Source organism: Orcinus orca, chromosome 12 (assembly GCF_937001465.1).
Source record: "Orcinus orca chromosome 12, mOrcOrc1.1, whole genome shotgun sequence".
In the NCBI taxonomy this organism is placed as follows: Eukaryota; Metazoa; Chordata; class Mammalia; order Artiodactyla; family Delphinidae; genus Orcinus; species Orcinus orca.
Window position 1 is genome coordinate 51849598 of NC_064570.1, and position 23047 is coordinate 51872644.

The window sequence follows — 23047 nt, forward strand, 5'->3', positions numbered from 1 at the left end:
AAATGCTGAGTTCGTGATACATCCAAGGTAAATAAACAAGTTTTTGAGGGCAGGGATCACAAAGAAAGAGCTGTTTCAGCAGGATCTTAAAGGATGAGTAGAATTTTGCAGGTAGACAAGTGGAAAGACTTTCTAGGCATGGGAAAGAACATAGGCAAAGGTAGTAGAATGGTGCAATAAGAAATTTGGGAACAACAGTAACGTCCTCGGGCAATGCAATCAGGACTGGTAGGGTTTACAGCAAATCAGAGAATCATAAAAAAATCACACGTGCATACCTAAACCATTTCAATGTGACTTTAATCACAATATAACTTAAATCATATCTATTCATTCCTCCATCTTCAAAAATATTTTGAGTAGGCAATACTTTCAAATAGTTCAAAATTCAAAATATGAAAAGGTGCACAGTAAAGTCTCTCTCCCACCTGCATCCCCTATCTACTCTTTTCCCCCACCTCTATCACAAGTAATTATTACTAGCTTTTCATGTATCCTTCCATAATTTCTTAATGAATCTACAAAGATATATCTATATCTATCTATCTATCTATTCTAATCCCCCTTTTACACAAAATGTAACATGCTGTACACATTGCTCTCTATGTTGAATTATTTTTCTTAACAGTATATTTAGCCTTTTAGATCAGTACTTATAGAGCACAGAGAGACTCCTGCCATGTAGCCAGTAGGGAAAGGGATGAGAGATTGAAACTGGGCACTAGGCCTACCTGTATGGCTAGGGCCGGTCCCAGGGTGGGGTGGGTAAAATGATGTCAAGATCTGAAGGACGATGAAAGCAGAGATTTGGGACAAGGTAGGTCTAAGGGGCCAGCAGTCCCTAATCACACAACAGATGACACATGCAAGTGTAAGACAAAGTGCCAATAGGAGTGTGGAATGCAGAGTTGGAACAGATGGATTATACTCTTAAGTCCTTCAAGGAAGTCACTATCGGAAAGGGCTAACCTTAGTAATTAAATGCCTCTGTCTCAGGATTAGGGCTTGGGGGTCGGAACTTGGATTTCGAAGGTCTTACTACTTGCAGGATAATTTCAGAAGAGTCCTTGGTGAGATCAGCAACATGGGTGATCTGAGACAAAATGTAGGAGCCCAGCAACCAATGTTCACGTACTGTGTCCCAGGCCAACCCAACACTGGGCTGCATGGGATGGGGCAGGGCGGGTGGACAAGTCTGAGCCCTCTTAAGTACTTCATATTTTGAACTTGGTCCAACCAAAGAAATGAGGTAAGCCTGGGGATTGGGCATCCAGAGGAAAACCAGTAGGCCCATGTGGAGCAGCTAGAGAGAGAGAAAGCAGGAGTTATAGGGTTGGGAAGAGAAACGGATGTCACCTCTCAGAGTGTTCAACCACCTGAGAAACATGGAAATGAACGTGTTAGGAAATGTTCTGTCCTCTCTGCTACCTCGACAAATGCTTGTTGAATTGAACTGTTATCCTTATTGACTGAACTAGAGTAACCAGGCTGGAAGCTGGACAACACTCCACCTTGACAATTACAAGATTAACTGGGCGATGAAAAAGCTGTCAAAAGCAACTGTGGTAGAACCATCTCTGAGATACTTGAGACTAAGGCAGATACCTGTCTTGGATGATTTGGGAGCATCCCAATCTCAAGAGTGGGATGAGACCTTCACAGATATCTCCTGAATGATGAGGCAGAGAAGCATTAACAAGAATCAAAATCTGTACACGTGAGTTCTGAAGAAGCAGCACTGATTTGGCAAAATTCTTTCTCCTCTATAGATTATAGCAACTTTGGTTTGGGGGTGTGGGGCTTATTTTTTCTTTTAAAAAGTACACATACACACACTTATACACACGCACGTGCAAACACACTTGCAGGCAATGGGAATTAGAGGCTTTATCCAAGTCAAGAATGAAAAAATCCAAACGGCTAAAGCAAAATCATTCTTTTCTTTTGCTTGAATTAATCAAACAATTGCTGTGCCCACTTATTCCTTTTTACTTGTTTGAACTTGGCTCCGGAAGGATTGAAAATGTGACAATTTTACTTATCACTATTGTCAGATACAATTTTCTAGATCAAAATAAGTGATTAGAATTGAAGGGAAATTAAAAGATTTTCATACTAGAAATCACTGAAATTCTCATTAAGGTAATTACTCTCTTTGAAGATGCTAATTTTAATTAACAATACTTTGCTCAGTATTCTTATTCTATTTTTTTTTAAAGAAATGCTTTAATTAATAAAGGGTGTTACTTCATGTTCTGGAAATATCTCTATGTAGTGGAATTAAGACATTTTCACTTAAAAAATGAATTCAGTAGTAAATATAATAAGTATATAATACAGCAAAACATATTAATCTACAATATTAATCCTTTCTTACATGCAAAGAAAGAATTATTCAATATAATTATCACATATGATATATGTTTTCACTCAATGATACCACTTCCTTATGCTTTTCTCTCATATTAAAAGTCTGTTACAAATATAAATATTTGTAATAAATATTTACATAAATATATCTTCTACTCTAAAGCTGACTAAAGGTTTTATGTAGCCGTTTAAAGGAAAAATTGTTTGGTATAAATAAATATAATCCCTGATGATGTTTCTCATCTAAGATTTAAATTCTAGTAATATTCTCCTTTGATTTGTAGTTGTGCTTTTTTTCCTAGTTGACGTATACATGCATTTGAGAGGCAATACCAGCTTTATAATTATAAATCCCTATTTCTGTTTATACAAGCTGGAAGAACAATGTCTTCTTTTAATTGAAGGATTCAGTACAGTATTGTCAGCTCTAAAGAATGTCTAAGGAATGTTAATAGCATGTTAAATAAGTAAACACAGTAACACAGAGTGTATGGAACAAATATAGAGAAGGAATCAATCCTGGTTGTTTGGGGGAAGGCACATGGCTTCACTTCAATGAAAATAAAAAATTGAAACATTCATCTGAGTAAATAGATATAACTTAGAGGGCTAGATCAAGTCAGGTATCTTAAGAAGAACTGATGGCCTTCTGCCTGGGAAAGGCGCCAAGGGTGGCCCTGATACAACTGCCTAGTAAATCTGCTGAATCCTGCAGGAAATGACCAGGCTTGCTGCCCAGAGTGGATTAAGAGAAGAGTCCTTTGGACGTATGGGAGGCGCCCTGGCATGCTGGCACTCACAGTGGGTACGAACTACCCAGAATCTACATGGAGTTAGCTTCTGTTTCCCAGTACTACTGGCCAGGCTGGTGGTGTGGGGCTGTCCTGCACTTCTGAGAATGGTCTGGTTACTCCTCTCAGCCATGATCTCAAGAGACATAAAGTTGAGAACACATCAGTAGGCAAGAGAACGTCTGTTCCATGCCTCTTCCTTTCTCCCAGCCCTAGTAGAATATGCAGATGAGAAAGATCCAGAGAGCTAGAGCCCAGAGCAAGCAGGAGGAAGAAAGAGGGCTGATGGAGGTGGGGAGCGGGAGAGGGAGAAACAGGCAGATCCAGAAGTGGACCCGGGAGCCAGTTCTTCCTGATGTGGACGTTTGACCATCTCTGAGCAGGAGGGTGTGGTACAGGCAGAGAGTACAGACGGTGCCTGGCTGACCCCATTTCAGGCAACACGTGGAGACAGTGTAGCCAGAAGGACATTTTGCCTCTGCTTGCTCCTTTCGTCCAGTTCCTACCCTGTTTCTATCTGCCCTGGCTCCCTTCCTACACTGGGTTCCCAGTTCATCCGTTTCTGGTCCCAGGCCTCTGCCTTCCCCAGGTGTACCGACTGGCCTCTTTCTCCCTGCCAGCCTTCATGGGACTGAGCTCTCTGGCTTGGCCTCGGGGCCTCTCCCATGAGCTGCCTGGTGCTCAGGGCTCCTTGACTGCAGCCTGGGACAGCAAGCAAGGGCTGAGAGAGCATGTCTAGATGGGATAAGGGGACTAGGAAGAAGACACGCCTATTGCTGAACTGCAGACCAAGGGAGGGGGCACTGCAGACCCTTCACCGCCACCCTTCTCAGGGAATTTACTTTTTGCCGCAACTTTGAATGCTGCCCCCAATTGTTTCCTGGACTTCAGGAAACATCATAGGATAGTTAATGGCATGATACTTGCAGAATTATTTTTATTTTAAGTTATTAAAGGAAAAATGTAGAAAACAACTCGAAACTCAGGGCCAGTGACTGGATTTATCAGGTTTTGTTTCCAGTTATAAACTATTTCTTATACAGAAAGAAGAACAAAATGCAAAACCAATTTGAAAGTGAGTATAAATTATAGGAAGCCAGGTTATTTAATTTTTTAGTTTAAATTTGATTTTTTAATTTCAACATTTCATAAAATTTAATTTTATATTTCTGGTACTCTGATTGATATTATCCTACTTTGAGTTAGAAAGCATTTTCTGTTGAATTTCCCTACCTACTTTTGTCATTTTCTAATAAAATATGAGTTTATAATCGCATCATGTCCTTTTTTCTTACTGCTTTCCACCAGTAAGGATATTTTTTCATTTTAATTTTTAATTGTGGTAGAATACACATAACATACAATTTGCCATCTTAACCATTTTAAGTATATAGCTCAGTAGTCCTAAATACATTCACATTGTTGTGCATCCAATCTCCAAAATTTTTCATCTTGCACTAAGTAATTTTTTCACTTTTAATATATAGCATTACTAAAGCAAATTCCTTTGGGAGGGAGATTTCTTTCATGACAAAATATCTTTCATTACTAACCCTCAGTGATCTTATAAGAAGTTGTAACAAGAAATGTATTATACAACCTTCAAAGCCTGGCAGCTAAACCAGCTCTCACACTGTGACTCAAGACTTTATTCTACTTTGTTGCCTGCAGGCAAGGACAGGAGCCATGTCTTTTCATGGGTGAAAGGATGCAGTTAACATGCATACACGTTATCTCCCACTTTGGGAAAAACTTTTCAAGGCAATATAGTTAAGTCAGAACTTTCTGCGTAAACATCTAGATATTAAGATGTAACTACCGATAGAATGGTAACAACTTTAAATGCCTTACAGTAGGAAGTAGTAAAAATGCCTTTTATGGGAATGAATCACTATTTCCAAATATTGATGTCATTTTATTTTGTATACCTTTGAGTTAAAGGTATACAAAGGGAAAAAGGCAGGCAAAAGGCACCCAGGACAACGAGGTAGAACATTTGAAGGCAGCAAAGAGCAAAGATTCAAACTTATCCCTTGATCCTTATTTATTATCCTGGTGCGTTGATATATAATGACCTTTTTACCATCTACGTTCTTTTCAAGTATGTGTTTTTCAATCAGACAGGGGTTATTTTTCACTTTTTAATTCATTAAAGTGTTTAGTCCTGGGAGCCAAATACTGGAAATGAAGCATTACCTTTTTAAACATTCCAGACTCTGTAGGTAAAGGACCAGGCACCTCACAGGCAGTGTGGAAGAACCGGGACTCCCCGCAGTGCAGTGTAAATTCTTGGCACTCTCCAGCCACATGGCCTCCATCCACTACCTCCAAAGCTCTGTAAAGAGTGGAAACAACAACTTATCAAGGATGCTGGAAAATCAAGAAGCCCAAAGGCACACTTCCCTGTGTATATTTCCAATCAACCAAAATAATGAATCATTCTTCAAAGCCTACACAGGATTGCAGATAACTTGGTACTCTCATAACACATTTATAAACAGAATTCTTTTAAACCCTGTGCAGAAAACAAATCGAGATAGATGGGTAAATAGGTAAATTGCTAGATGGTTATATTTTGACATGAAAGCAATACAATTTCATTTTATATTTGTATGGTTGCTCTGCTGTCATTGCTCTTAAGAAAAAAAAAAAAAGACATTTGTATGTTTCCTGAACATTGGAAATAAAGTGGAAACTGACTCCCAGTTAGGGGAGGAATCTAGGCTATGTCAGGCAAAGGAAACTGTTCCCAGGATTATAATATTTATTAGATTTAAAAGGAATGCAAACCAACGAAGGCAGAGGGTTTTAGCAGACACTGGTGGTTGCCTAGCCCCAAACCATTTCCTTTATCTAAACCCCCAGCCTAACTGCCACACCCCTAACACACATTTTCTTTGCTAATAACCCTGATTTTGTTCAGATATCCATGTGCTTCAGAGGAAGCTGCTTCCTGCCCTGATAATCAATCACGATTGGTCTAATCCTGGTGTTCCATGCCCCTCGCCAGTAACTGACTCAGACATATGTCCATACATATGTCTGGCTGATATCAACACACTGATTTAGGTCCACCTGACCCTTAAAGTGTTTGTACTTTGCCCTACTTATCTGATGCAACTCTGGCCACTGATATGAGAGAGACATCTGCTGAAGGAATCAGGAGAAGGTCTTTCTCTTAAAAGAAGGTTTACAGAAAGCAACAATTCTTCCCTGAAAGCCAGTGTCACGACTGCATGTGATGAATGTGACAGCCATCCTGGGACCAGAAGTGGCATTAGCCTATGGAGAATAGATGGAGGAGAAAGCAGGGCAGAAATATGAGAGCAACTTGAGTCTTCAAATACATTGTTGAGTAGCTGAATTAACCAACCCTAGACCTGCCCTAGCTCTAGAGTTCTTGTTATGTTGCATAATAAATGTCCTATTCTTTAAGCCACTTTGAGTCACCTGTTCTCTATTATCTGTAGTTGAGCAGCGTTATAACTGATACAAGGGTTAATATGTTTCATTTTCTTTTTTAAAAAATTTATTTATTTTTGCCTGTGTTGGGTCTTTGTTGCTGTGCGTGGGCTTTCTCTAGTTGTGGCGAGCGGGGTCTACTCTTCGTTGCAGTGCATGGGTTTCTCATTGCAGTGGCTTCTCTTGTGGAGCACGGGCTCTAGGCATGCAGGCTTCAGTAGTTGTTGCATGCGGGCTCTAGAGCACAGTCTCAGTAGTTATGGCGTATGGGCTTAGTTGCTCCGCGGCATGTGGGATCTTCCCGGACCAGGAATCGAACCCTAGGCCCTTGCATTGGCAGGCGGATTCTTAACCACTGAGGCACCAGGGAAGTCCAGGTTGATATATTTCTTAAGCATATAATTAAGGCTGAGAAATTAAGGCTGAATGGGAGTAATTTGAAGCAATTCATCTTGTACCTCTTTGTTTTAGAAAACATTATTCTTTGTGTTATAGAAAATATATTAGCAGCAACAATTTCTTTTTGTCTTCTCCATGGGAACTGAAATAAAAAAATAATTTCTTTAGCCCAGTCACAATTTCTCTCTGCATAAGTAACCACTCTGAACTGTTTCCTTCCTGTAACATTTAAGTCGTATGTAAGGACTTAGAAAAAAACATTTCTACCCTCTGAAAGAAAGCACTGAAGCTCACCTTTGAGGAAAATCTCTCCTTAGGAATGACAGACAGCATGTATAAAGGGATAGAAAAACACCACCTAGCTCCCGAGAATCACATAACAACTGAAAGGTATCTTAGAGTTGAGAAGGTGTTGAAGACTTAACCACGCTTGTATGTCTGCATCAAGACTTATTTTTACTAATTGGTCCACTGACCCTAAACCACAGTCCTTGTCCTTCTTCTGCTCACAAATAAGCCAAGAAGAACAGCAAGCAAGAGAAGACCACTAGGACTACAATGGGGAAGAACAAATCTGACTCCATATTGGATCTATTCCTTTTACTTTCATATTCTATTGCTTTTGTTGCAAGTTCATCACTAAAGAGACATTGCCTATAGTTTAAAGTATACATAATGGCCGGTATCTGGGAACCCTGCCTCCCAAGCCTGAGGTGTAAGCTAAAGTGCCTTTGTTTAAGTTCACAGGAAACATCCTCACCAGGCCCACCTGTAAACGGCAGCAGGAAAGAAGAAATTAACACACCCCCTCCGGAGTCTGGCTGGACCAGGAAGTATTTGCAACAGCTTTATCCCCTTTTTAACTTTGCCTCCCCTCCTCCCACTCTTTGTTCTGTAAAAGAAACTAGCATCCAAACCCAGGCAAGATGGTTCTTTGGGACCTTGGTCCACCATCTTCTCCATCTGCTGGTTTTCCAAATAAAATCGTATTCCTTGCGTCAACACCTCATTTCTTGGCATATTGTGAGGTGAGCAGTACAAGCTTGGACTCAGGACAGAAAATGGATTCCAACCACTGCAGTTTTATAAATTGTAAAAGTAACAAGAAATGTACAGAAAGTCCGCCACTTTTAGTATTTTTTTCTTTTTGAGGAAAAAAATATATGCCATTGAATGGATCTAGTGATGCAGTGATAAACCTGAACTACATGTGCTTCCTAAGCTTTATATTGTTGGAGGTGGGCAGAGTTCCAAAACGGAATTCTCCCTTCCTGCTAGATACTTATGTATTGTGTGATGAAAAGCTGGCAATGGTGCTCTTTTTTCTAAATTTTTCTTGTGATCCAATCCCTGCCTATAGTATAGGATTCTTTTGCCTACAAGTAACAGAAATTCCAACTCACAGAAGCCTAATCAAACACGAAGTTTATTACTGCATATAAACGAGAAGGGTGGACTGAGTTGGTTTAATCAGTTTATTCAGTTTCTGCTGAATTGAGTGACTGCTACAGTTCTGGTCATTACATATAGATATGATAGATACGATAATTCCAGGGGATGAAAAGACTATCTTTTCCTGTGTCTCTCTCTCAGAAGTAAGGAAGTCTTGGGAGTTTGGGATTGACATGTACACATTGCTATATTTAAAAAGGATAGCCAACGAGGACCTACTGTATGGCACAGGAGACTCTGCTCAATGTTATGTGGCAGCCTGGATGGAAGGGGAGTCTGGGGGAGAATGGATACCTGTATATGTATGGCTGAGTCACTTTGCTGTGCACCTGAAACTATCACAGCATTGTTAATCGGCTATGCTCCAATATAAAAAATATATGTGTGTCTGTGTGTGTGTGTGTGTGTATATATATATATATATATATATATATATATATAAAGAAGTAAGGAAGTCTTCTCTAGAAACCATCTAGCAGACTTCTCTACGTGTCTCATGCCTACACCAAAACAATCACTGGACCTACCCCCTTGAGGCTGGGGCCTAAAGGACATCACCATGCAGAGAGTGGGCACCAGAACAAGCTGGTGTTCTATCAGGAAGAGAGGATTAGGGGGCAAGTGGACGTGGATGTTGGTGTGTGTCACCTCACCTCCCTGTCTGACAACACGTTCCCCACACCTACTACACTGTTGGTAGACGTGGAGTCGGTATATACTCATGGTTGAATTTGAGTTACCAAAGCAGAAACGTTCATGACTCTGGCCTCATTGCATGTTGAACCCAGGCAGTGTACTTGTCCTCCTGATTTGGGGATAAACTAACAAGACTTAGCCTGCTATCCAAAGGTCAATTCTATATGCTTTGGGTCATGATCTCAGAAGGCAGATTTAGCTTCCCAGTGGTCAGAGGAAGGGGATGACCCTCACAGGTAGTCCAGGCAAGGTCCTTGCTTCATCTGCAATTCCCAAGCCAGGAATTGCCGAGTTTGTGCTACAGCCAGTGACCTCTGACCTCCCTTGGAGGGGAGGGGGATGAGGGGTTGGCTGAATTCCTTTTCTTCCAGATCCAGATCCAAGCAGTCCTGCTGAGCACCTGGTCACAGGTGTCATTATTTCAAAGTTGGCTCCAGGACTCGGTTGGGAGGTGAAGAAAGGCCACGGGATGTGTGGGCTGGGAGGGCTTCACAAGCCGAGTTCAGCTTTGGGAGCTTCTCCCCGCAGACGCTGAGGCCACCCTGGGAGCCTTTTCTAGTTCCTCTAATGTCAGACACAGAACTTCTACTCATGGCAAACGTATTACACAAGTGTGTCTCCTGAAACACAACCTTTGCGAAACATGTCACAGATATAATACACCCAGAATCATGCTGGAGGGACCCCCAGGCCCTACATTAACTTTGAAATAATATCTAGCTCTCATTCTTTCAGCAAGCATTTTTACATTTCCTGCCATGTGTCATATGTCCAAGGACACAAAGGTGAAGCCCTCAGGATATCAAGGTCTAGTAGACATAGGAGCGCATCGCGTGGACAAAATATTTTAATTGTGAATAATAGTCACAGATGGAGCTAGACATAGATAAGTCCCCCTAGCTTAAAAGAAAATCTTAGTGTTTGCAACAGGAAAGACCAATTGGAAAGTTCATTTTTCTTTTCCAAAGGGTACATTTCAGTTTAACTCCTGATGGGCTGTTGGTAGTCTTAAGAAAGACTAAGCATAGCCCCCTGGTGAGAAATTTAAGATTTATAAATGAAAGTAGACTTTCCCTTCTGAATAGTCACTACTGGTCTCTTATTAAGCACAACACTTCTGGGGTTAAAAAATAAGACAGAATAAAATCAAATCCTCAAACACTGCCATACCGGTCTGGAGTTTTAGCAGAGGATAATTTACTAATTTGCTAATTTATAATCTGTACTTTCCTCTTTTTAGTACAGGTATTATGCTGCCAGAAGTGAATTTCAGTGTTGAGTATTGTATTTTACTCAGACTCATAAACAAGTGGAATATTGGCCCACTCATTCCATTATTTCCTGTTTCCTTTTTATTTGGCTTGCTTTTAAAAACCAGATTGCCCTTGTCCTTGGAGATTAAGTAGGTAGAAAATTAATAACGGCAGGATTGTTTACCCTTTCCTAAATTAAAAGAGCCACATGGCTATTTCCAGACAAATCCAAGCTTTGGGAGGCTTGAAGCTTATATAATTTTGGAGCCCTCTTTAAGAAAAAGAAAACAAAATTTATAGCACTAGGGCCCCTCCTAAGGCATTGGAGCTGCCCATGAAACTTCAGCTTTGTTTGCTTCCTATAAATCCACCTCAGGTTTTCCTAATCTGGTCTGCTCCATCAAGCTGTTCCTCAAGCATTTTAACATGCGTAGCCCAATATAAAGCAAGTTATGAGCTTCTCTGTCTAATAATTCTTGCTTCAGAGATAATGTACATGTAAAATAAAATGAGACAGAAAACTAAAGGTTTGGGATTAACTCTAGGGTATAAATTGATGCTCTACTGCCATCTAGTGGCTACTCAGAGAATTCACAGTATGTTCTACTAAACCTTGGAGGTGTGACTTGAAAGATACCAAAAGGCGTCTCCAAGAGAGCTGAAAACACCAGATATTAGAACCACTCTTCTGAATTAAGGCAGTGGTTGTAAGGCTACGTAAGTTTTCTGGCCGCAAAGAAAGGGAGGAAACTTTTAATTTACTAACAAACAGCACTAAATAGTATGTGTAGTATTTCCTTGCTGCAACTGCTAAATGGTAGGGAGCTGCCATATACTGAGCAACTTCTATCCTGCTAATATTAGACCCTGTATCAGATTATGGACACACCATCAGATAATTCTAGACCTGGAAAGGTCCCTAGTGAGTACCTGGCGCAGTCCCTCATTGCACATTTAAAGAGACACTGGCTCTGAGAAACCACAAGGTTGACGGGGCCCTGGGCCTGCTGGTTACCCATGTGCATGAAACTGGATGTTAGGCTTTTCTGCCAAGGCTCACAAAGAGGCATCTAATGACAGTGTGACAGTAGAGCCAAGTAAATCTGTCCTATCTCCAGGAAAAAAGACCAAAAACCAAACGAAAAAAACCCTAATATATTTCCCTTGGAAAACCAAGGATTTTGGATTTACAGAACGAGTTTTTCTTTCAGAAGCAATGATGTATTCAAATTTGTATTTTTCTCACCTGAATTAGAGAGGAAATATAGCAATGGTATACACACCGATTTCAGAGTCATACCAGCCTAGTCATTAGCCATGTGATCTTGGGCTACTTACTTAACTTCTCTCAGCCTCAGTTTCCTCATCTGAAAAATGGGGATTAGAATCAGACTGTCAGAAGACTTAAATTAGGTAATGCTCATGAAACACTTAGCCTAGTATTGCCACATAGTAGGTGCTCAATAAGTATCAGCTATGTTAATTACGCCTATGAATATCAGTTGACATTTGCTGAATAATACAATAACTTACTAGGCATCATGTGGATTGTATTTTGAGCTAGCATATTTATCAGGCTCAACTACGAAAGGATATAGAAATGAGAATATCTGAGTTGGAAGATATCTCAGAGATAATCTAGTGACCCAATCATCTCATTTTTCAGTTGAGCTCATTGAGGACCAGAGACGTTCATTGTTCATGGTCACAGGGCAAATTATTGGCAGAGTTGAGGGTATAGAACCCGTCTAGTTTAGAGACTGATTTCAAATTCTCTGTAGATGAGTTTTATGATCACAAAATCCCTAGTTGGATGGAGAGATGAATAAATTCTCTATGCTCATTCAAGTTTTGAAAATCCAAAACATCCTCATAGTTTTAGCCATATAAAGAATTACTTACATCATTAATACCAGTATTTGGTGTTAGCAAACGGTGATAGCTTTTAATGAAGAAAGGCTGCCATCTAGTGGTTTCACTAGAGCATCAATCTTTTCATCCTTTTTAGTAGTGTTTCTGTAAACAGTAACACATCCTGGTTTGGTTGGCCTCTATTGCTCCCAACTGCCTCCATCTTTCTGGGCCCCTTGATTTTTTTTTTTTTTTTTTTTTTTTTAGAGCAAGAAAGATATTTATTGTTATGCACTGCCAAGGAAACTGGCAGATGCCACTAACAAATGATAAAACATTCTTCTATGGCTCATTATTTCCATAAAAATAAACTATTTTTCAGCTATCATTTCTGAAACAGAATATAAACCCAACTACAAATGACCAAAAAATACAGTGGCCAGCAAACCCCAGTGCAGTGCGTGTCACTAAACTCGATGCTTTAAATGGCAGCTCAAAAGCTGGGAACCATCTCCCGATGTGCTGCGTGGGACAGAATTCCCCCCGTGTCTGTCCAAGTTCCCCTCATATCTGACCGCTGGGAATGCAGATCATCTTCTCTCCTACAAAGGCTGGGTTTTGCCCTAGTAGTTCCATGCAGTGGAATCTAGGCTTTGGGTGCTACAGAGTGTGTGAAATTCAACTAAGCTATCTCAGGACCAATATAATACACAAATTTTGGTCACTTGGGATCGCTTCCCATGATTAACAAACTATGAAGCCCCTCCAGAACCAGTCTGGGCTCAGCGAGGTTCGGCTTTATTAGTGTTGGTCCCAGAGGAAAGAAGGATCTCAATCTGAGCAAGAGCAAAGAGGACCAGGGCCCAAACCAGCCTGGGAATCATTGCCCAAAACCCCGAGGGAACTGAGGACCCGTGGTCTGTATCTCAAGGAATGGCTTAGGTTTACCAGGAGTCTTGTGTTTCATGCATGACTGCATATGCTCTCACTTACAGCTGCTGAAGATTCTGGCTTTTTTTTTCAGCTTCTCTTTACAATATTCCAGTTGGACAAGTTTAGTTTTTAGTTGTCAAAATATAAAAAGTTTTCTTGATTGCTGGTATTTTCCTTTTAAGCCTACTCAAATTTCTATAACCTAAGAGCAGAGAAAATGTAGCTCTTCTTTTGACGACATATATAACACCCAAAGAAAGACTAATGACTTTACTAAGCTCATAAATAACAAATAAATAATGCAAGAGAGAGTATTTTATTTATTTATTTTTAACATCTTTATTGGAGTATAATTGCTTTACAATGGTGTGTTAGTTTCTGATGTATCACAAAGTGAATCAGCTATATGTATACATATATCCCCATATCTCCTCCCTCTTGCGTCTCCCTCCCACCCTCCCTATCCCACCCCTCTAGGTGGTCACAAAGCACCGAGCAGATCTCCCTGTGCTATGCGGCTGCTTCCCACTAGCTATCTATCTTACGCTTGGTAGTGTATATATGTCCATGCCACTCAAGAGAGAGTTTTTTTTTTTCTTGCGGTACGCGGGCCTCTCACTGTTGTGGCCTCTTCCGTTGCGGAGCACAGGCTCCGGACGCACAGGCTCAGCGGCCATGGCTCACGGGCCTAGTCGCTCTGCGGCATGTGGGATCTTCCCAGACCGGGGCACGAACCAGCGTCCCCTGCATCGGCAGGCGGACTCTCAACCACTGCGCCACCAGGGAAGCCCAAGAAAGAGTATTTTAAATTGCTGTCTTTTGCAACACAAAACAAGAGCTAATGGTGATTATATAACCATGGAGCAGGCAATGAGCAGGAAGCTTGGAATATAGTTATATGTACAAGGGTGGAAAACCAACCCCGAATCCCCAGAGGCAACTCTGGTGAGTTATCCCTGAGCTCTCCTGTTCCCAGCACCCCACCTCCGATCACTGGTCAGGGGCTCTTTGTCATCATACCCGAGCTTGCTTTGAGAACCACTAAAAATGCAGCCACATTAGACCTCTTTGTTGAACATATTGCAGGGAACCCGAGAAGGGTGTAAGCCACCATCTTATTTAATATTCTCTCTGTAGGGACTGAAAGGAGAAGTTTCTCTCTTTCTTAAGTGCCAAATAAACCTTTTCTTTTCCTCACCAGGTGTCTTTCAGACAATGTGGACTGTGTACCTGACCATGAAAAAATGTTAATAATTATACAGAATCATATACATTCTGTAAAGTAATTGTCTCTCTGGCCTTATCACACTACTATTCCTTTAGTTTTCTTATCTTCACTTATTTACATTGTTAATTCAAGATAAACTGTAAATCTTTAGAGGAGGAAGGGATGGGGTGGAAGTTATAAATACATGGAACATGCTTTCACCTTGCCAGTATGATGTCCATCTACCCTTGTCCACTCCAACTACCATTATCCTACTTCCTAACTTCACTATCTCTTCAATTTACAGAGTTTTCCAGCTATTCTCTGCTATCTGGTCTCTCCTGCATCCTCTAACCCATTCTAAAGCTATGAATGGATTGATCTTCCTGGTGTATACTGGTGTTTGAAAACCATCAGATGGTTCAGCACGGTGTACAGAAGAGTCTTAACTCCATAGTTTAGTATTCAAGCTCTTCTACTTTCTGGACCCAATTTACCTTTTCAAACATAGCTTTCCTACACGCCCTATGTCACAGGCAATTTTACTGTAATTTAGCTTTATCATAATCATGGATGGTTCTTTCTCTCATCCCAGAGAGGAAGTTCCTTTGTGTATATAATTCCCTCTGTTTCTGACACAGCATCTGACCACATCTGGCACATCACAGACATTCAGTAAGGACTTCCTGGGTGAGAGAATACAAAGCCCCTTTCGCAAAGACGGTTTGACTCATAACTAGTAGCTTACAACTACTCGTAAGTAGCAGTTTGCAGAGCCTGCTGTTTACGACTGTTTCAAAGAAGGTCAACATAAAGCTTTAGTTCAAAAGCACCTCTTCCTAACCACGATAGCTGCATGCTAGGCTGGTCTGTCGTTATTTTCCACAAGTCTGTGGTGATGTCACATACTTTGAAGTTGACTTTACAGCACCTTTACTAGGCACCATCTACTTCCTTTGTTTACCGTGGCCCCACCTACCTCACTAGTCCAAAACGACTCTGGTGCCATGACAATTAGGAGTTTATGAAACTCTGGGGTCCCTAAATAACCTGGCACTGAACTCTTCTGCCTTAGTTAGTCCTTCCAGGCACTCAAAGAATTATCTTCCTCAATCCAGAGCTTTGATAATACTTGCATTGCTGTAAACATTATTACTTTGTAGCATTTCTAGGAGCAATAAAGTTTCAAGAGAAATTGTGTAATTTGTTCCTCATACCAATAATGTTTAGTATTTACGGCATTTCCTGAACTTACAAATACTTATTTTTCCTACAAATCAGATACTCTCAAAATTCTCAGCTATAATTCAGAGATTTAAAGCCTCTAATCAATATGTTTTTGCTATATGATGGTCTGTAATTCTCATAAACCTAAAAGTGAGAATTGAGTCTTTAAATGTTACTTGTAAGACATTAAAACATTCCCACACACAATCTGGTACTTATAGTAAATGTCCTTTGATGATAATGTGAAACTAAAAAAACTTTCAAAATATGAGGATGAGTCTCATTATCTCTTTTTTTTTACTTTTCAAGATAAGTCTTATGGAGTTTAGCTTTTACATTAATTTTCGTAACTGTCAGTTTCATCATGTTTGACTTACTGGATTTCCAAATACCTGTCAGTTGTTTGATGATTAATGTAACATGCACAGTAATTAGTACATAATTGCCTGAATTACATCTTTGGCTTCCCCTATCCACCTGCACCAGGTGGGTAAACGCCACAAGGGTCTCCTAGATACATCCTTTGGTAGTGACTAGAACTGTTATCATTTACTTAATGAATGAGTTCAATTAATGTCTTTACATTAGAAAATTAATTGTCTTTACAAAAGAAAACTCTAATTAAAAATCATCTCTAACAAGAAGTAATAATGTAAAACATCTTGCCGACATATCAGGAATCCAGATTGCTGACTGAAGATGGTGGGAAGCTGGATCTGAGACCAGACTGACATTTATCATCTCGGCTCTCATGAACTGAAATCTCTCAGGTGTATGAGGCAACAAGAGATTATCACTGTGTCCCTACTCTCCATCTAGCTTAATAAAGTTGTCCTTACAGAGATGCTAGCAACAATCTCCAAATTCCCCACCCTGAGGGGTTCTCCAACACCACTCTAACCCCCCTCTCCTCTCTCCAAACTCAGCCTTTCAGTCATGGTCAGAGAAATCTGTTTGCATTTCCCTTATGTACACCTTGCTTCATTATTTATATGTCTTTGCTTGGGCTGCCTATTAATTCTTTTCCCTTTTCTCTTTGCAATCTTTGGCTGTCAGATTCTATTAAAACTAATTACAAAAGTCATTTATCCCGGAATATCACTGATTGTAATGAATCTTGTGTTTCCTTACCCCTTAGATATCCGGTTTATACTAAAGGAAGTCCTAATTTACCAAAAGGTTGTGTTCCAAACTTTTTTTTTTAAATAATTGATTTATTATTCTGTAAATACAAAGTTATAAGTGGTGGTTTAATTCCCAAATAAGCCCTAAAGTCAATTTCATGTAGCTGAAATAGTACGTCATAGCAAAAAAGAAAGGAAAAATGAAAGCCAATATGAAAGACAGAACTGTTTCAGTATTGGTAAAAACAAAACAAAAAAACAAGAAAGCAATAAAACAGTCTGAGAAATAGTCTTTCTTTTTCCCAAGGGGATTATTCTCTTTCTGAGATAAGGATTACTGAGAAAAAGGTTCAGTTGAAAAGAGATAATGGTTAGAGATTTTTTCAGAGATTATAAAGTGACTTTACAGAGCTTTTGTTATTACCAGATCTAGATTGCTATTATTTCACATCAGAACTCATGGTTTTCCCTTTCCTTCACACAAATGTATCACTAGCTTTACTCTTGGGCTTTACAGCCATTGACCGTGTGATCATGATTCATAGTGGAATGAAAGAAAACACAAAGAAGGAAAGAAAAAGAGGAAGAGGACAATCCTGCAGCCTGTGGAACAAAAACCACATTCACAGAAAAACAGACAAGAAGAAAAGGCAGAGGGCTATGTACCAGATGAAGAAACAAGATAAAACCCCAGAAAAACAATTAAATGAAGTGGAGATAGGCAACCTTCCAGAAAAAGAATCCAGAATAATGATAGTGAAGATGATCCAGGACCTCGGAAAAAGAATGGAACTTCGGAAAAAGAATGGAGGCAAAGATCGAGGAGATGCAAGAAATGTTTAACAAAGACCTAGAAGAATTAAGGAACAAACATACAGAAATGAACAATACAAAAATTGCAATGAAAACTACACTAGAAGGAATCAATAGCAGAATAACTGAGGCAGAAGAACAGATAAGTGACCTAGAAGACAGAATGGTGGAATTCACTGCTGCAGAACAGAATAAAGAATGAAAAGAAATGAAGACAGCCTAAGAGACCTCTGGGACAACATTACGCGCAACAACATTCGCATTATAGGGTCCCAGAAGGATAAGAGAGAGAGAAAGGACCAGAGAAAATATTTGAAGAGATTATAGTCAAAAACTTCCCTAACATGGAAAAGGAAATAACCACCCATGTCCAGGAAGCGCAGCGAGTCCCATACAGGATAAACCCAAGGAGAAACACGTTGAGACACACAGTAATCAAATTGGCAAAAATTAAAGACAAAGAAAAATTTTTGAAAGCAGCGAGGGAAAAATGACAAGTAACATACAAGGGAACTCCCATAAGGTTAACAGCTGATTTCTTAGCAGAAACTCTACAAGCCAGAAGGGAGTGGCATGATATACCTAAAGTGATGAAAGGGAAGAATCTACAACCAAGATTACTCTACCCGGCAAGAATCTCATTCAGATTCAATGGAGAAATCAAAAGCTTTACAGACAAGCAAAAGCTAAGAGAATTCAGCACCACCAAACCAGCTCTACAACAAATGCTAAAGGAACTTCTCTAAGTGGGAAACACAAGAGAAGAAAAGGACCTACAAAAACAAACCCAAAACAACTCAGAAAATGGTCATAGGAACATACATATCGATAATTACCTTAAATGTGAATGGATTAAATGCTCCAACCAAAAGACACAGGCTTGCTGAATGGATACATAAACAAGCACCCATATATATGCTGTCTACAAAAGGCCCACTTCAGACCAAGGGACATATACAGACTGAAAGTGAGGGGATGGAAAACGATATTCCATGCATATGGAAATGAAAAGAAAGCTGGAGGGCTTCTCTGGTGGTGCAATGGTTAAGAATCCACCTGACAATGCAGGGGACATGGGTTCGAGCCCTGGTCTGGGAAGATTCCCACATGCCGCAGGGCAACTACACCCATGTGCCACAACTACTGAGCATGTGCTCTAGAGCCTGTGAGCCACAACTACTGAAGCCCACGCCTAGAGCCCTTGCTCCACAACAAGAGAAGCCACTGCGGTGAGAAGCCGGCACTCCACAACAACGAGTAGCCCCTGCTGGCCGCAACTAGAGAAAGCCCGTGTGCAGCAACGGAGGCCCAATGCAGGCATAAATAAATAAATAATAAATTTATTAAAAAAAGAAAGAAAGCTGGAGTAGCAGTACTCATCTCAGATAAAATAGACTTTAAAATAAAGAATGTTCTAAGAGACAAGGAAGGACACTACATAATGATCAAGGGATCAATCCAAGAGGAAGATATAACAATTATAAATATATATGCACCCAACATAGGAGCACCTCGATACATGAGGCAACTGCTAACAGCTGTAAAAGAGGAAATTGACAGTAACAGAGTAATACTGGGGGACTTTAACACCTCACTTACACCAATGGGCAGATCATCCAAAATGAAAATAAATAAGGAAACAGAGCTTTAAATGACACAATAGACCAGATAGATTTAATTGATATTTATACGACATTCCATCCAAAAACAGCAGATTACACTTTCTTCTCAAGTGCACATGGAACATTCTCCAGGATAGATCACATCTTGGGTCACAAATCAAGCCTCAGTAAATTTAAGAAAACTGAAATCCTATCAAGCATCTTTTCTGACCACAATGCTATGAGATTAGAAATGAATTACAGGGGAAAAAACGTAAAAAACACAAACACATGGAGGCTAAACAATGCGTTACTAAATAACCAAGAGATCACTGAAGAAATCAAAGAGGAAATCAAAAAATACCTAGAGACAAATGACAATGAAAACATGACAATCCAAAACCTATGGGATACAGCAAAAGCAGTTCTAAGAGGGAAGTTTATAGCTATACAAGCGTACCTCAAGAAACAAGAAAAATCTCAAATAAACAATCTAACCTTACACCTAGAGGAACTTGAGAAAGAAGAACAAACAAAACCCAAAGTTAGCAGAAGGAGAGAAATCATAACGATCAGACAGAAATTAATGAAATAGAAACAAAGAAAACAATAGCAAAGATCAATAAAACTAAAAGCTGGTTCTTTGAGAAGATAAACAAAATTGATAAACCATTAGCAATACTCACCAGGAAAAAGGAGAGGACTCAAATCAATAAAATCAGAAATGAAAAAGGAGAAGTTACAACAGACACCACAGAAATACAAAGCATCAGAAGAGACTACTATAAGCAACTCTATGCCAATAAAATGGACAACCTGGAAGAAATGGACAAATTCTTAGAAAGGTATAACGTTCCAAGACTGAACCAAGGAAGAAACAGAAAATATGAACAGACGAATCACAAGTAATGAAATTGAAACAGTGATTAAAAATATTCCAACAAACCAAAGTGCAGGACCAGATGGCTTCACAGGTGAATTCTATCAAACATTTAGAGAAGAACTAATACCCATCCTTCTCAAACTCTTCCAAAAAATTGCAGAGGAAGGAACACTTCCAAACTCATTCTATGAGGCCATCATCACCCTGATACCAAAATCAGACAAAGATACTACAAAAAAAGAAAATTACAGACCAATATCACTGATGAATATAGATGCAAAAATCCTCAACCAAATACTAGCAAACAGAATCCAGCAACACATTAAAAGGATCATACACCATGATCAAGTGGGATTTATCCCAGGGATGCAAGGATCCTTCAATATATGCAAATCAATCAATGTGATGTACCATATTAACAAATTGAAGAATAAAAACCATATGATCATCTCAATAGATGCAGAAAAAGCTTTTGACAAAATTCAACACCCATTTATGATAAAAACTCTCCAGAAAGTGGGCATAGAGGGAACCTACCTCAACAAAATAAAGGCCATATATGACAAACCCACAGCAAACATCATTATCAATGGTGAAAAACTGAAAGCATTTCCTCTAAGATCAGGAACAAGACAAGGATGTCCACTCTCACCACTATTATTCAACATAGTTTTGGAAGTCCTAGACATGGCGATCAGAGAAGAAAAAGAAATAAAAGGAATACAAATTGGAAAAGAAGTAGTAAAACTGTCACTGTTTGCAGATGACATGATACTATACATAGAGAATCCTAAAGATGCCACCAGAAAACTACTAGAGCTGATCAATGAATTTGGTAAAGTTGCAGGATACAAAATTAATGCACAGAAATCTCTTGCATTCCTATACACTAACGATGAAAAATCTAAACGAGAAATTAAGGAAACACTCCTATTTACCACTGCAACAAAAAGAATAAAATACCTAGGAATAAACCTTCTGAGGGAGACAAAAGACCTGTATGCAGAAAACTATAAGACACTGATGAAAGAAATTAAAGATGATACCAACAGATGGAGAGATATACTATGTTCTTGGATTGGAAGAATCAATATTGTGAAAATGACTATACTACCCAAAGCAATCTACAGATTTAATGCAATCCATATCAAATGACCAATGGCATTTTTTATGGAACTAGAACAAAAAATCTTACAATTTGTATGGAGACACCAAAGACCCCGAATAGCCAAAGCAGTCTTGAGGGAAAAAAACGGAGCTGAAGGAGTCAGGCTCACTGACTTCAGACTATACTACAAAGCTACAGTAATCAAGACAATATGGTACTGGCACAAAAACAGAAACATAGATCAATGGAACAAGATAGAAAGCCCAGAGGTAAACCCACACACCTTTGGTCAACTAATCTATGACAAAGGAGGCAAGGATATACAATGGAGAAAAGACAGTCTCTTCAACAAGTGGTGCTGGGAAAACTGGACAGCTACATGTAAAAGAATGAAATTAGAACACTCCCTAACACCATACACAAAAATAAACTCAAAATGGATTAGATACCTAAATGTAAGACCGGACACTGTAAAATTCTTAGAGGAAAACATAGGAAGGACACTCTTTGACATAAATCACAGCAAGATCTTTTTTGATTCACCTCCTACAGTAATGGAAATAAAAACAAAAATAAACAAATGGGACCTAATGAGACTTAAAAGCTTTTGCACAGCAAAGGAAACCATAAACAAGACGAAAAGACAACTGTCAGAATGGGAGAAAATATTTGCAAACAAATCAACGGACAAAGGATTAATCTCCAAAATATATAAACAACTCATGCAGCTCAATATTAAAAAAACAAACAACCCAATCCAAAAATGGACAGAAGACTTAAATAGATATTTCTCCAAAGAAGACATAAAGATGGCCAAGAAGCACATGAAAAGCTGCTCAACATCACTAATTATTAGAGAAATGCAAGTAAAAACTACAATGAAGTATCACCTCACACCAGTTAGAATGGGCTTCATCAGAAAATCTACAAACAACAAATGCTGGAGAGGGTGTGGAGAAAAGGGAACCCTCTTGCACTGTTGGTGGGAATGTAAACTGATACAGCCACTATGGATGACAGTATGGAGGTTCCTTAAAAAACTAAAAATAGAATTACCGTATGATCTAGCAATCCCACTACTGGGCATATACCCAGAGAAAACCACAATTCAAAAAGGCACATGCACCCCAATGTTCATTGCAGCACTATTTACAATAGCCAGGTCAAGCAACCTAAATGCCCATCGACAGATGAATGGATAAAGAAGATGTGGCACATATATACAATGGAATATTCCTCAGCCATAAAAAGGAACAAAATTGGGTCATTTGTTGAGACGTGGATGGATCTAGAGACTGTCATACAGAGTGAAGTAAGTCAGAAAGAGAAAAACAAATATCGTATATTAACGCATATATGTGGAACCTAGAAAAATGGTACAGATGAACTGGTTTGCAGGGCAGAAATTGAGACATAGATGTAGAGAACAAACATATGGACATCAAGGGGGGAAAGCCGTGGGTGGTGGTGGTGGTAGTGTGATGAATTGGGCGACTGGGATTGACAGGTATACACTGATGTGTATAAAATTGATGACTAATAAGAACCTGCTGTATAAAAAAAATAAATAAAATTTAAAAATAAAAAAAAAAAAGAGGAAGAGGAAGGGAGGAGAGGGATGGGGAGAGAATTTCCTTGGCAAAAACCAGAAAGAAACAGGAAGAGAGGAAAGTATTCAAAACAAGGTGAGGCTATGCTTAGGAGGAAAGAAAATCCTCACATGTGGAAATAATAGAGCTGGGGACAGACAGCTGAGGGCAGAAGAAAAGAGGCAGCATGGCCTGTGCACAGTTCTCCGAGGGAAAACACACCGGCCCCCCATCCCCTAGGCTGAGGGTTGAGGTACAAGGCTCAGGACAGGATGTTGTGCACCACAG

General features: G+C 39.5%; 1 protein-coding gene across 1 annotated transcript in view; it reads right to left on the reverse strand.

The window, feature by feature from the left end:
* CRYBG1 (crystallin beta-gamma domain containing 1) overlaps window positions 1–23047 on the reverse strand; it is a 206463-nt gene that overhangs the window by 116135 nt on the left and 67281 nt on the right. The window contains exon 2 of the mRNA XM_049695279.1: window positions 5358–5496. Coding sequence (XP_049551236.1) covers window positions 5358–5496 — 139 coding nt within the window. The remainder of the gene's footprint in view (window positions 1–5357; window positions 5497–23047) is intronic.